The sequence below is a fragment of the Nicotiana tomentosiformis genome, chromosome 11 (assembly GCF_000390325.3).
Source record: "Nicotiana tomentosiformis chromosome 11, ASM39032v3, whole genome shotgun sequence".
NCBI lineage: Eukaryota > Viridiplantae > Streptophyta > Magnoliopsida > Solanales > Solanaceae > Nicotiana > Nicotiana tomentosiformis.
Window position 1 is genome coordinate 58,296,705 of NC_090822.1, and position 14,991 is coordinate 58,311,695.

At 38.5% G+C, this 14,991-nt stretch overlaps 1 protein-coding gene across 1 annotated transcript; it reads left to right on the top strand.

Moving 5' to 3' along the window:
* Positions 1–2,852: 2,852 nt before the first annotated feature.
* LOC138901511 (uncharacterized) lies at positions 2,853–14,961 on the top strand. Its single transcript, XM_070189283.1, has 4 exons — positions 2,853–2,957; positions 12,377–12,542; positions 12,622–13,245; positions 14,459–14,961. Exons 1-4 carry the CDS (start codon positions 2,853–2,855, stop codon positions 14,959–14,961), a joined length of 1,398 nt encoding a protein of 465 aa, XP_070045384.1.
* The last annotated feature ends 30 nt before the right edge of the window (positions 14,962–14,991 follow it).

Genomic DNA, 14,991 nt, shown 5'->3' on the forward strand with positions numbered 1-14,991 from the left:
TTCCTACTCCAGGTATGTTAAGGCTATCCCTTCTTTCTTTTTGGCATGATCCAAATTATATATGAAGAAATGAGCAAACACACAGTTTTCATAAACGACTCTATTCATAGAAATACTAGGGGTCTCTGTGTTTTTGATTCCCAATGCGACATATTATTATATCTTCTATTTATGGGTCTCAGAATAATACGCAGTTGATAAAGTTTATCCGAAAGGAATATTGAGATTATTAACATATTTTCATGCATTTCATTCATTTATATATGTACATTGACCCATGACCAGATGACGTTATATATGCTATATTATACCCATATATATATATATATATATATATATATATATATATATATATGGGATATGAGAAAAAAGTTACGACGTTATATACACACCACCACCTGATCAGTTGATATATGTTGATGATGTTGACCACAGTGGCCAAGACGATATGATGGGATTCCCTTAGAGGCTTTATAATATTATGTACACCTATACCTATGCACGACACGATATTTATATGCACGTGCATGACATTATAAACGTTTTATAATTTACAAAGTTATTCAGACTTACAGATGGATTTCTTTATTCCATATTTCATCTATGTCTTTTATGTACTGATTTTCATGCCTGACATACTCAGTACATTATTTGTACTGATGCCCTATTTCCCGGGGCCTGCGTTTCATGCCCGCAGGTGCAGGTAGGCAAGCCGACGGTTCCCCTTCTTAGGATCCTTGATCAGCGAGAGTTGGCGTGCTCCACTTGATCCGGAGATGCTTTTGATTTTGGTACGATATGCTTGTATATATATATATATGGGTATGACGTGGCTCATTCCCGTCTTTGTACAGTTGTATTTCTATTAAAGGTTTGTAGACAGTTATGTATAGTTGGATAGTATGTGGCCTTGTCGGCTTTCAGTTTTGGGTATATAGTTGCCTATAGCAGCCTTGCCGGCTCGCCCACTGTATTCCGCACGTATATGTATATATGTCTTTTGGACAGGTTTTTCTCACCCATGTTATTCTCGTAATTCAGAGGATATTATTTATATTTATATCTTAGTCGCACGCTTAAGGGTGTTCGACAGGTAGGACTCGGGCACTCGTCGCGGCCCATCGGTTTGGGTCGTGACAAGATGTTACTGTTCCCTTATGGGTAACACATTTAAATGAGTTGGATGAATGACAAATATGTTAGGAACAAGAAGTTCAAAGTCAAAGATCTATTGTTGTTATTCAATTTAATATTAAAGATATTTTTTGAGAAGCTTAAGTCTAAATGGAATGGCCCATTGTAAGTGGTGGATGTTACTCCATATGGTGCTTTGGATTTAAAAAACAAAAAACAAATGAAATATCTAGGGTTAATGGTCATCGAGTGAAGTGTTACCTAGGGAAGGTTGGTAAGGACTAAGTGGTTGCGTTCCTTTACTTCATAGATCGTTGAGTTGACATTGCGTCATGACACGGAGTTTAATAAGGTGCTTATTGAGAGGCAAGTCAAGTTTTTTTTTCTTTTTTTTCTTTTCTTTCTTTTATGCTTTATAGTGTTAGATTTCATGTGTTTTTGTTGTTTTGAGTGAATTAGATATGATTGGGAAGATGCTTAACCGAGAGAAAGAAGTGGTGAAGAGTGGGTGAAAACATGACTCTATAGTGCACAAGTGCGGATAGCATTCTGGAATTGCGATATGCAATAGTTCACGATGGGAGGCACTAAAGTCCCTGGACACAAGTTGAAAAATGCAACACCTTAATAGACGGATGGAATTGCGCTGATTATTACAAGCGCACAACTCCAGTGCGGACTAGATTGCCGACTTTTGATAGCTCGAGGTCCTCAGAGGAATATTGCAGCCACATATCTTAAAGTGTGGACCGCACTACAGTAGAGATTGAAAGGCTACAGTTAAGCGAGTGGGGAATGCGTTGCACCATTACAAATGCACTCATCTAAGTCTGACCCGACTGGACATTTTAAATAAAAATAATTATGGCATATTTTTCTCTCTTACTCACTCACCAAACTAAATCTAACGCATGCTAAAGACTTTCATACTGATTAACAAGGATATAACACTAGTTCCTCACTATAACAAGGATTCAACACTAATCCCTAACTGCTTAATCCACATATTTTCACTCAGGTAGGTGCCCAATTTCACTTGTCGTTTATTTTTCTTGGTTCTATTATTTTTTGTGATCCGTTTTTAAATTGTAAGTGTATTAGGGAATATTGTTTCCCTTTCATTTAAGTTATTTTCCTTTGGGGATTGCTCGTGATAACCTTTGGGGGTAATTGGGCATGGCTAAAATTTTATATGGTTGTTGTAAGAATCTACTATGTTCTTGATTTAAAATTGTTGTTATAATTAGAATACATTTTTGATTTTTTCCCTAGCGTTAGAAGAGAATGCGGACCGACACTTCCCATTACGGACACCAAATCATGGGAGAATTGATAGTTCACTATCTAAACTATTGGTTTATCAGAGGATACAAAATGCAACAGAATTGTACAATCAGAGAGTTGGTTTTTGTAGACGAAGAGACATCTTTATAAGTGTGGACCTCAATAGCATTGTAAATTCTCATCGTTTGGATTGCATACCACAGCCTCTTTAGTGCGGTTGTAACCCTTTGTGTTACTTCTTGTTCTTTGAGTTCTTAGGCTACTATTCAACATAGTTTATGATCCATCTCCTCACATGTTTGTTTGTGCTTTCACAGGAAAAATAGTAAGAATAAGGGGATAAGGGGAGGCTTCTACAGGTTGCGGTAGGCCTGGGAGTTCTAAATGCAGAGGTAAAGAGGCCACACTTTTTAGAGAAATTCACCAAAAGAAAAATGTGTATGTCCTTCACTGAACCACTGGTTGACATGCAAGAGCATCTTGTTCACGAATTCTATGCAAACATTAGTAGAATCCTAAAGGGGTCCAAGGTTACTAAGGTGTGAAACCTGAAGCTTAGATTTATCGACAAATATTAAATGACTATTTAGATTTGATGATGCGACCACCATGTACTAGTCCAAGATAGATAAGAAGGATAGGGCTCCTTCTTGGTTGGCCAAAATCTTAGCATCAAAACACTTCACCTCCTTGGGTAGCTGCTAGAGTAAAAATATAGAGAAGCTCATTGGTTTCGAGGCAAAAGGGTGGAAGAATTTTGTTTGTATCAGGATTGATCCATGTCTAAATGATAACCATGTACCTTTGGAGCATGATGTTCTTATTTAGTTAATCATGGAAGGGTTTCCTATAAATGTAGGTGCACTAATGCTAGCCTACATGTAAGTGACTACCCATAAATCGAACTCATCCAAAGCATTTTCCAACACCATCAATGAGTATTTGTTAGATAAAAAGGTGGTACAAAGACCTTTTGATGTGATAACTAATATAAAAGGGCCATTTGATTTGTACTCTTTGAAAGATCTTAAGAACTTTAAAAACAAAAAGTGCACTCAACCCGACATTATTATTGGCCAGTCTTATGAACAAGGAGTGTCAACTATTGGGGGTGCTAATATCCCTTCCTCATATGTTGCTCCACCACGTGATGATATGGTTAACAACCCGATTGGTTGTTTTGAATTATAGCATTTTATTCTGTGATTTAAGACCTTGCGTGGCCTCAAAAGTTGAGTATGACTTGCGAGTATAGTTGGATCTAGTTTTTGAGAGATTCGGGAGTAGTTTGGAAGAGATATTGTGAAGTTAGAAGATTTATTTTGGAAGAGTTTGCTAAGGTTTAACCTTTGGTTAAACGACCTCGGAATCGGGTTTTGATGGTTCCAATAGGTTCGTATGCAATTTTGGACTTGGGTGTACATTCGTATAGGATTTTGGATGTTTCTAAAAGATTTCGGCTCTATTTATCGGAGGTTAGCAATTTGAAGACTTGGAGAATTCTTATGTTTGATCGAGAATTGACTTTAAGGTTATCGCATTATTATTGGTATTTTTGGACTGTGGATAGGTTTATCTAGCTGAATCAAACTTGTGTGTAAGGTTTAGGTGACATCCAAGGTGTCTAAGTGTGAATCAGACGCTTGGTTAGATGTATAGAAACTTATGAACTTAAGACATTTCAATGTATGGTTTGGCCTTTGATTCTTAGGTTTGATGATCTTGTATGTGTTTTGAGAACTTTGATAGGTCCGGGTTGTATTTATGGATTTCATAAAATATTTGAATGGGGTCCCGAGGGGCTCGAGTAATTTTTGGACCACCCGGAGCTAAGTTGGTGCTGGTTGTGTGCTTCACAAATGTCAGCAAGGCTCGCATATGCGATGAAGGAATTGGGCTGCATATTGTTGTGCTATGTGAATGCGAAAGTAGTCCCCTGAACGCGAAAAAAGATTTGGCTGTGGCAGGATTGTTTTTCGCAAATGCGATGGTTGTTCTGTGAAAACAATGAAGGAATTGATGGCAGCCAGGATTGTGCATCGCGAACGTGATGGTCTCGTCGGCTTCACGAAGGAGGCTTCACATGGCAGTATAAATAGCTGGTTTTCGGGATTTAGTGATCATTTTGTCCATTTTTGAGACCAAGACTTCAGTTAGAGACGATTTTTGAAGAGAGATTCCACAACTATCCCGGGGGTAAGTAATTGTTACTTGATTTTGATCATATATCTTGATTCCCCATGGTTTTCTACATAAATATATGAAATTCTAAAAGTAAAATTTGGATTTTGTCTACAACTTAAGAAAGTATATTTAGTGGTTTTGAATACCAGTTTGTACATGAAATAAGAATCTAATCACATATTTAGACTCATGGGGTTATGGGTCATCGAGATTTAGTCTTGGACTCATCTTTTGACCTTGTGGGCCTGAGTTGATTTTTGTTAACTTTTTAAGATTGATTAAAGATTAAAGCTTTATTATTTGGAGTTGATTTCTATAGATTTGTTTGACCTTATCGAGTATTATTTGGCCAAATATGAGCCGGTTGGAGGTGATTTATAGAGGAAAGGAGATTTTGGACGATTTATTTATCTTGCAAAAGGTAAGTATCTTGCTTAACCTCGACTTCAGAGAATATCTTTCTAAAAATATAATTAATTGCTACATGTTATTTGCTTTGGGGGTGATGCATATGCGAGGTGACGAGGGTACATGCAGATACCGAGCGTATACATGTTTTGTGTAGATTTTAGAATTCTTTATGCCTTGATTGAATGTGTGTTCATCTTGACTTATACTCTACTTGATTTTTATGACTATGTTGCACAGTTACATATTCTAAAGATTATTCTTTCACTCATGATATCTTATTTGAGTCGTTGTGCTATTATTGAGATTGTTGATATACTTGATTGGACGTAGTCACACTTATTATCATGAACATACATCAGCACTTGTTATGCTTGCGATATGCCTTAAATTGTCTTATGCTTATTTGAGCTTTCTTATTCATATTATAGATCATGCTTAGGGTTTTTAATCTTAATTGGACATAATGATTATTTTAAAGACAGATTACATGTTGGAGCATAGTCATACGTTTCTTATGCGTATAATGCATAAACACCATCTCTTATTCATCTACATGCATCCCTATATATTGTTCCCCGATATAGACTGAGATAATGGCACGTGAGTTGTCCGTATAGTTGAGATGACTATGGCACATGGTTTTTGTCGTGCAATGTGTGAGGTTTCTTCCGTGCAGTTATTGTGATATTGATATTATTATGACACAAGGTCTTTGCCCCGTGCATTAGATGTATTAGTCACATTCTGTTCAATATGTTGGATATGGATCCATCTCCCTTAGGTTGTCCTCTCGTGTTTCTCCTTTGATGGCATTCATGTAGGTTATGAGAAGCCAACGGTTTCTAGTTGATTTGTGATGTGAGATCCGGTGTGATGAGTTTTGAGCATAAAGGTGGATGCTTTGACCATTCAAGTGAATTATTCTCCGCGGATGCGATGATTGTTCTGCAAACGCGATGAAGGAATTTGTGGTAGAAAGAATGTGCATTGCGAATGTGATGGTTAGGTCATGTTCGCGAAGGACGGTTCATCTAGCAATATAAAGTAGCTGGTTTCGAGATTTTGAGATCAGCTCCTCCATTTTTGACACCAAGACTTTAGTTAGAGACAATTTTGAAGAGAGATTTCACTACCATCATGGAAGTAACTAATTTCTACTTGATTATAATCATAGATCTTGATTCCCCATGGTTTTTTACATAAAAATGTGGAAATTTAAATGTGAAATTTGGGGTGTTGGTCTAAAATATAAGAAAGTATATTTTGAGGTTTTGAATATCGATTTGGACTAGGATTGGTAATCTAATAACATATTTGGGCTCATAAGGTTATGCGACATTGTGATTTGGTCTTGGAATCGACTTTTGACCATGTGGGCCTTGGTCGACTTTGGTTGACTTCTTTAGATTTGATTAATGATCGAAACTTTATTTTTGGGAGTAGATTTCTATAGCTTTATTTGATGCTATTAGGTATTATTTGACTAGATATGAGCCGGTTGGAGGTGATTTATAAAGGAAAGGCATTATTGGAAGATTGATTTGTCTTACAAAAGGTAATTATCTTGCTTAACCTCGACTTGAGAGAATATTTTCTAAAAATGGAATTATTTGCTACATGCTATGTTCATTGAACGACGCAAAGGCAAGGTGACGAGCGTATATGCATGTACCAGGGGTATAACATATATTGGATAGATTTTAGGTTTCTCTATGCCTTGAATTGATGTGTGTTCTTCTTGACATATGCTCTACTTATTTTTTGACTACGTGGCACAATTATTTATGTTAAAGATTATTCTTTCACTTATGATATTTTATTTGAGCCGATGGTCTATTCTTTAGATTGTTGAAATGCTTGATTGTTCGTAGTCACACTTACTGTTTAGAACACACATCCACATTTGTTATTTTTGCCAAAGGCCTTAAACTTTTATATGACTACTTGAGTTCTCTTATTCATGTTATAGATCATGCTTAGGTTTTCGATGCTTAATTGGACATAATGATTATTTGGAGGATAAATTACAAGATAGAGCTACAATCATACGTTAAATTCATGCATAAAGATAATCTCTTATTTATTTGGGTACATTATGCATATGGTGCCCTGATATGGACTAAGGTTATGTGGCATGTGAGTTGTCCGTGCAGTTGAAATGACTATGGCATGAGGTTCCTGACATGTAGTACGTGAGCTTTTTACCGTGCAGTTAATGTGACACTGATATTATTTTGGCACGAGATCTTTACTGTGCATTAGGTATGCAGATCACGTTTTGTTCAGCGTATTGCATATTGATCCATCTTCCTAGGGCCTCCCTCTCATGTTTATATCTTGATAGAGTGTATGAAGGTTGTGAGAAACCGACATGTATTAGTTGATTTGTAATGCAGGGTCCGATGTGATGAGTTTTAAGTATGATAGTGGATTATTTGCCCACTCAAGTGAATCCTTTGTGCAAATTTATGCATTTTACATGCTTTATTCATTCATATCTTCTACATATGCTAGTTGATACATTATAGATATGCATGAGACTGGTTAGTGAGTTGTTGGACACTTGGAGGGTGTCAAATTTGATATACAAGTTGATTTCTTATCATTCATTGACACTTAGACACATGTTAGAACATTCGTATAAATGCTATTTGGAAATTGTTGAGAAAATAGATCTTTACCATGCATAGTCCCTTTGTGATCATGTAAAAGTATTTGAACTAATGCTACTTGGTGCAAACTGTATTGATATGCGAAATGGTGCATTTGTATATGCTTTGCGTATGTTATTTGAAAAGCATGCCAATTGCCTTCTTCTCAATTTGTGCACCTTATTATCGTTGATGTTCATTGTTCTTTTGATGTTTCTTAGACATTTCTCTATTATTATACATGATATTAAGCTACACGTTTATATAAAGTGGATATCTTTTGGCTAAACCTCGCCACTACTTTGTTGAGGTTAATCTTGACTCGAACTGAGTACATGGGGTGGGTTGTACTCACACTATACTTCTGCACCTTGCGTGTAGATATTTGCAGCTAAGCTGTTATGGATGACAAATGTTAACATTGAAGATGTACTAGTGTTCCAGTTGCAAGCTATCACTTTGTTCATGTAGTTTAGGTCTTGTACTTCTATTTTTGTATATGTCAAATAGATGATGTAATCAATTTTCATATCAGTATTTTATTTCTATTCTTAGTCGTTCATGATTTGTACTACTAGTCCTTGGAATAATTGTATTAGTTTTTGCATTTTATTTTAATATTTATCTAAACATCTTTAGTTGAGCTATGTTATATGTTAGTTAGCTTACCTAGCGGCTTGGGTAAGGTGCCATCACGATGTAGTGAGATTTGGGTGATGATAAGTTGGTATAAAACTCTAGATTCATAGGTTTCTCGAGACATCAGAAAATGTATATAAGAGTATTGTGGATCGGTATAATGACGTTCATACTTATCTTCGACAGTCTACAGGGCATCTAGGAAATTTCTCTTTCTTTCTCTCCTTATAGTGCGACCTTAGTTTAGCTTGAAGTCTATATATTCAATTTCTTTCAATTCATTTGTATGTAATATTAAGTACTTGATATTAGTTGTGCACTGACGACTTGTGATATTGTGGATGAGCTGCAAGATATTTTTTAGTATTATGAGGGCACGCCAGTCTAAAGAACTTGTGGCCAAATTTAAACCGCAGCTTCGGCTCGGCATATTCAATTATGAGAGCATGTGATCTTGGGCTCTTATCTCCGGTGGTGTCCCTAGAAGTGGTATTGATGGATTAATGAGTAGAAAGGTAGCCTTATATGAGTATTATGTTACTAAGGACTATGCTTAGATGGGTTGGATGTGACTATAAGGATTTGCTTGAGATACAAAAGGGAATATGGATGTTTAATTATCATCTTGGTATGTAATACAATATTTAGTAGTGGATGTACGAATGGACCTTTTAGTTGTTCATTAGTGGAATGAAATGGATTCTCATGTCTTGATGACGAGTGTAGACTCAGGAGTATCAATTGATTACGTCGTGGTTGTAACCATAGTAAGGTCATAGAAAGATGTCAATATGAGGCTAAACATATGGGTTATCTCATGTGAGATCTATGAGAGAGTTTGCATCACTTGAGGAAGTTGGCATGACTGTTACAAGGATGGCTACACATTTGGGTAGATAATATAAAATGTGTTATGATTAGTGCTACATGAGCTTATGAGGAATTCAGTTGAGTACATTGCAAGATCATGGTGGTTAATAAGTAAGGGTTATTGTGGTTTATCCGATGATGTGTTTATGGCTTGAATCCAACTAAGGGAGTCTATCGTGGATGATCAAATTATATGGGCATGTGTTGTTGTAGTTTTTGAATTGAGGTACGCTTGTGGATTAATTATGACTTGAGGAGGATGACATTGAGGATGACTTGGGATAGAAAGTTGTTAGATGTGTAATGTACTACACTTTATTGATACATGGAGTCTATGGAATGACTCAAGTTGCTATTCTTTATGTATATAGTGTGCAAGGAGAAAGGATTCACTCATTTGCTTAAGGATGAGATTGCTTTTTTAAAGCGTTCATGTGCTAAAAGAGTAGCAGTTATTTGGCACGTATTGGCTATGAATTAGGGACTAGAGTATAATGAGTGATTCTCGAGAATGGTTCTGGTGGGTTCAAGTTCCAAGATGTGATTCATAAATAGATAGTTTTATTCAGGATTTGCAATTTGTATTGGATTATGTATGTAAGGCCTCGTAAAATATTGTAAAGGAATTTATGATTTCGTGGTGCCGAGGTAGGATTACGTGTTTGAGGATTGTAGAAATTCTTCGGAAGTGGAGGGCATTTTCTGCGGTTCATTCTGCGGTCGAAGAATCGATTTGTGGAACATTATGTGGTTCATTATGCGGCCGCATAATCATATTTGTGGGTTGCATAATCATATTTGCAGGCCGCATAACCTATCGCAGAACCAGGTTGAAATTATCCGAAAGAAAGTTCTCCGGTCCATTATATGACCGCAGAACATGTTTGCGGATTGCATATCGACCGCGGACTAAAGCAGTATTGCCCAGTTCCGGAGGGCAATTATGCGGCCCTTTTCGCAGACCGTAGAACCATTATGCGGTCGAATATGGGACCGCATATCTACGTCGGAGCTTCAATATTTCAAATTTTTTAGCCGGCCCTATTTCGTTATATTGAGGTAGAAGGACTCTTTTGAAGCAAAAATCTGATTGTTTTGAAAGAAGTGAGAGTGTTTTAGAGAGAGAGAAAACCTTAGGCTACTTGTTCATCAATTCTTGCTCCAGACTTGGAGAATTCACGAGGAAAACTCACATGATCTTCGCCCAAGAGGTAAGGTTCAAACCCTAGTCTTCAATTTCGAGTTTGGGTATAAGATGGGTAATTTGAGAGTATGATTTCTGGGTGTGGGAGTTGTAATTTATGCATGTATGTAGCTACGAGGATGGTGGATAGGTAATTTAACTAGTATTAGTAAACTCTTGGTGTTGAATTAGTTGCGGAGTGAAGGAAACCTTGTGGAAGAACTTTGTAATCAAATTCGCAAACCTAGTGTTTGATAAAATGCTCCAATAAGATGATACCATGAATATCTTCCTAATTTATGTTCAGTTTTGCTATGTCTCTAAATAGATCGAAGTTGCTAGGAATTTTGAAACTGTGTAGTGAATTAAGGGAAGCTCAAGGCGAGGTATTAAGGCTAAACTCTTCTGCTAGTATCGAAATTCCCGAATCCTTGTAAAAGTTTATCATGTGTAGTCGAATTTGAAATACTATTAATGTGGAATGTTCAAGCTAGAAAATTCATTCTCAAATTGCATAGCGTGTCCGAACCCTCATGTGACAAGAATGTCTATGGTGACTTAATTATGTTATACCCTTTGTGGGGAAAAGGTATTGTATGAAATCAATGTGATTAAGCACTTATTTCTCATATGATGGAACCTTATGAACTTACACTACTAAGGCCAAAGGTGCCAATGGTTGATTTAAAAGAGAACTATTTTGTACAAACGATTATAATTTTGGGACCCTAAATTATGGTATTGTGAATATACCTCTACCCGCATATATTGGGGTGAGGCGGCGGGGCCCCTTTGTGTAGTGTTGTAATATTGTGAGTACACCTCCACCCATATATATTGGGGTGAGGCCTCTTTGTGTTGTGTTGTGGTACTTTGAGTACACCTCCACCCGTATACATTGGGGTGAGGCGGCGAGGCCGCTTTGTGTAAAGTTCCTGGTATTGTGATTGCACCTCCCCCCGCATACATTGGGGTGAGGCGGCAGGGCCGTTCTATGTAAAGATAGTTGTAGAAGATCCCCGACATGAAATTTATAAATGTTATTGAAATCTCTTATTAATTTTTTGGGGCTTTAACGGCTAATTAAGCCTTTTATTGATACCATAATTCATCATAATTCATGTTGTATTTCCAAGTCCTTGAATAAATGTTATGGTTTTTATACTAGTACTATTCGATATGTACTAACGTCCCTTTTGTTGGGGGCGCTGCATCTTTAATGGATGCAGGTGTTTCCACAGAAGGAGGTATTGATTAGTAATAGCGGTACACTCTTTTCCTAGCTGACTTAGTGAGCCCCACCTCATTCCGGGGTTGTGCATCTTTTATTCCATCATCGTACTCTTTTATATCTATTAGAGGCTCTGTAGATAGGGTGCGAGTTGTGTATTGGTATTGGTAAAGTCAAGATAGTAATGTTGTATGTGTGACACATCTTCCACTTCAAACTATGAAAGTGTGTATATTTTGAGTCTTTATAAATGAAGTAACTCATGGTGATTGATTTAGTGTCGTTCATGAACCCTCGTGGTATTAATTAATGATGATTATATTCTCTTTGTTTATTAGTGAGTTGGGTAGAAGGAAATCCAGCAGGCTTGCTTGGCCACGTTATCTTGGTAGAGCACCGATCGCGCTCTCCGAGGTCGGGGCGTGACAAACTTGTTATTAGAGCCTAAGATTTTAAAGTATCCTAGGATGTCTCGGAGCCGTGTCTAGTAGACTCCTTCTTATCGGTATGTTGTCGACCACATCTATAATTAGGATGCTACTTGGGCACTTAGGAATAATACCCTTATATGATGTTCTCGATTGTGCGATAAAGCTGATTCTAAGATTGTTCCTCCTTTAACTCGTGATTTGCTCTAACTTTCAGTACATGGCGCCTAGGAAGAAGGCAAGAACTGGCCAAGGAGCCAATGCCACCCTAGGAGTGGCAGTTGATAATGCGGGTGAGCACCCGAGGGGTAAGGGTATTCCCCCAATTACTACACCACTTGAATCCACTATTCCTGCTCAGACTACACCAGTTCCTACACCTACTGAGGGTGCAACGATTCCTCTAACTGATATTCCAGTTCCACCTCCAGTTCCAACTTCCGGTTTTGTGGTTTCTGATGGGGATCTTAGGGGAGCCAATACAGATGTTGGCTTAGATAGTGGCCTCCAAGGCCCAGAGATCAAATGTTGCACTTACTTCTTCTAGTCAACCAACGAATTTCGCTAGTTCATGGGTGAACAAATTTCTCCAATTGGATCCTCTAGTATTCACAGCAACTGATCCTGAGGAGGACCCCCATGACTTCATTGATGAGATGCATAAGACTCTCCTAGTTATGCTTGCTACTAAGACAGATGGAGTGGAGTTGGCCTCCTACCGCCTGAAAGGGGTGGCCTATTTTTGGTTTGAGATGTGGGAGGAGTCCCTGAGTAGTCAGTTCACCAATGCATTAATGGATCATTTCTTGCATGCCGAGACTAAGGCGGCCTGTGCCGCTGTGTTTGAGAGCCTGAAGAAGGGTAGCATGAATGTGTGGGAGTACCATATGGAATTTGCGCGCATGTCCAAGTATGCTATTCACATGTTGCCAACTATGGAGGCAAGAGTGCGCCGGTTTGCGCAGGGCCTTAGCCCTTTGGTTATAAATGAGGCCACTACAAGTGCCTTGAATTCTGATATGAACTATGGAAAGATGGTGGTGTTTTCTCAAGCCATAGAGGACCGTAAACTGAAAAATAGAAGGAAACGTGAGGGTAGCAGCAAGGCCCGAACCGCAGGAAAATTGGGTGGTTCTTCTAGTGGTGTTAGGTTGGCAATTAGTGGAGGGTCATCAAGTCCATCTCAGTCATTTGCTCAGTCTTCGATGAGTGCACCACCATCCGGGGCCAGTTAGGGCAATAGGGGATCCCACCAGCAGGGTCACCCTGGAGGGAGATTCCAGCAGCAGCGGAGACCCCCATGCCCTAAGTGTGGGAGGATGAACTTTGGGGTCTGCTTCAGGAACCTACCTATATTCTACGGGTGCGGTGTGAGAGGTCACATCCATAGGGATTGCTGCTCCCCACGCCAGATCATGGACAGAGGTGTGGCACAGCTAGCTAGTTCTACAACTACTTCATCCATAACACCCCCTCCAGCTTGACGCACCCCAGCACCCATTGGGCGGGTGCAGCTAGGAGTGGTGCACAAAATTCGGGAGGACCCAACCGATTTTATGCTATGCGGAGGCATCGGGATTCAGAGGCTTCTCCAGATGTTGTCACAGGTATATTGACTGTCCAATCTCATGATGTGTTTATGTCTTATTGATCTCGGTTCCACTTTATCATATTTCACAAGCTATGTTTGTATGGAATTTGGGATAGAACCGGAACAACTCCATGAGCCGTTCTCAGTATTTACTCCAGTTTGTGAGTCTATTGTGGCCGCACGGGTTTATAGGGATTGTGTTGTCATGGTGCATGGTCGGGGCACCATGGCCGATCTCATTGAATTTGGGATGATCGATTTTGATGTAATAATGGGAATAAATTGGCTTTATTCATGTTTTGCCAAGTTTGACTATCGAACCAGAACCGTTAGGTTTGAATTTCCAAATGAGTTAGTGATTGAATGGAAGGGGGATGATGTGGTGCCAAAGGGTAGGTTTATTTCTTACCTTAAGGCCACGATGATGATTAACGAAGGATGTATCTACCATTTGGTCCGGGTTACGGACACCGATGCTGAGGCACTTACTCTTGAGTCTGTGCCGGTGGTGAATGAATTTCTGAAGGTCTTTTCGGATGAGCTCCCTTAAATCCCGCCAAATAGGAAGATTGATTTTGGTATTGATGTGATTTCAGGCACGCAACCTATATCTATTCCACCCTACATAATGGCACCAGCAGAATTGAAAGAGCTAAAGGAACCTTTTATTGACTCTATCATGATAGTTTTCATTGACGATATTCGGGTATATTCACGAGGTCGAGAGGACTATGTAAATCATCTTAGGACAATTCTATAGACTCTATATCAACACAAGTTGTATGCGAAGTTTTTGAAATTTGAATTTTGGCTTGAATCTGTTACATTCTTTGGGGTATGTCATCTCCAAAGATGGAATTAAGGTTAATCCTCAGAAGATTGCAGCTGTGAAGAATTGGCCTAGACCTACAACTCCAATAGAGATTCACAGTTTCTTGGGCTTAGCTGGATATTACAGGAAGTTTGTGGAGGGTTTCTCTACTCTTGCCTATCCATTAACTAAATTGACGCAGAAGGCGGTTAAGTTCCAATGGTCAGACGCTTGTGAAAGAAGCTTCCAAGAATTGAAATCAAAATTAACTACGACACCGATATTGACCCTACCAGAAGGTACAGATGGGTTTGTGGTATATTGTGATGCTTCAAGAATAAGACTTGGGTGTGTATTAATGCAACATAGCAGGGTTATAGCCTATGCTTCTAGGCAACTCAAGAATCATGAAAAGAACTCTCCAACACATGACTTAGAGCTTGCAGCAGTGGTCTTTGCGTTGAAGATTTGGCGTCATTATTTGTATGGGGTCCATGGGGATATATTCACGGACCATAAGAGTCTTCAATACATTTTCAAATAGAAAGAGTTGAATCTAAGGCAGAGAAGGTGG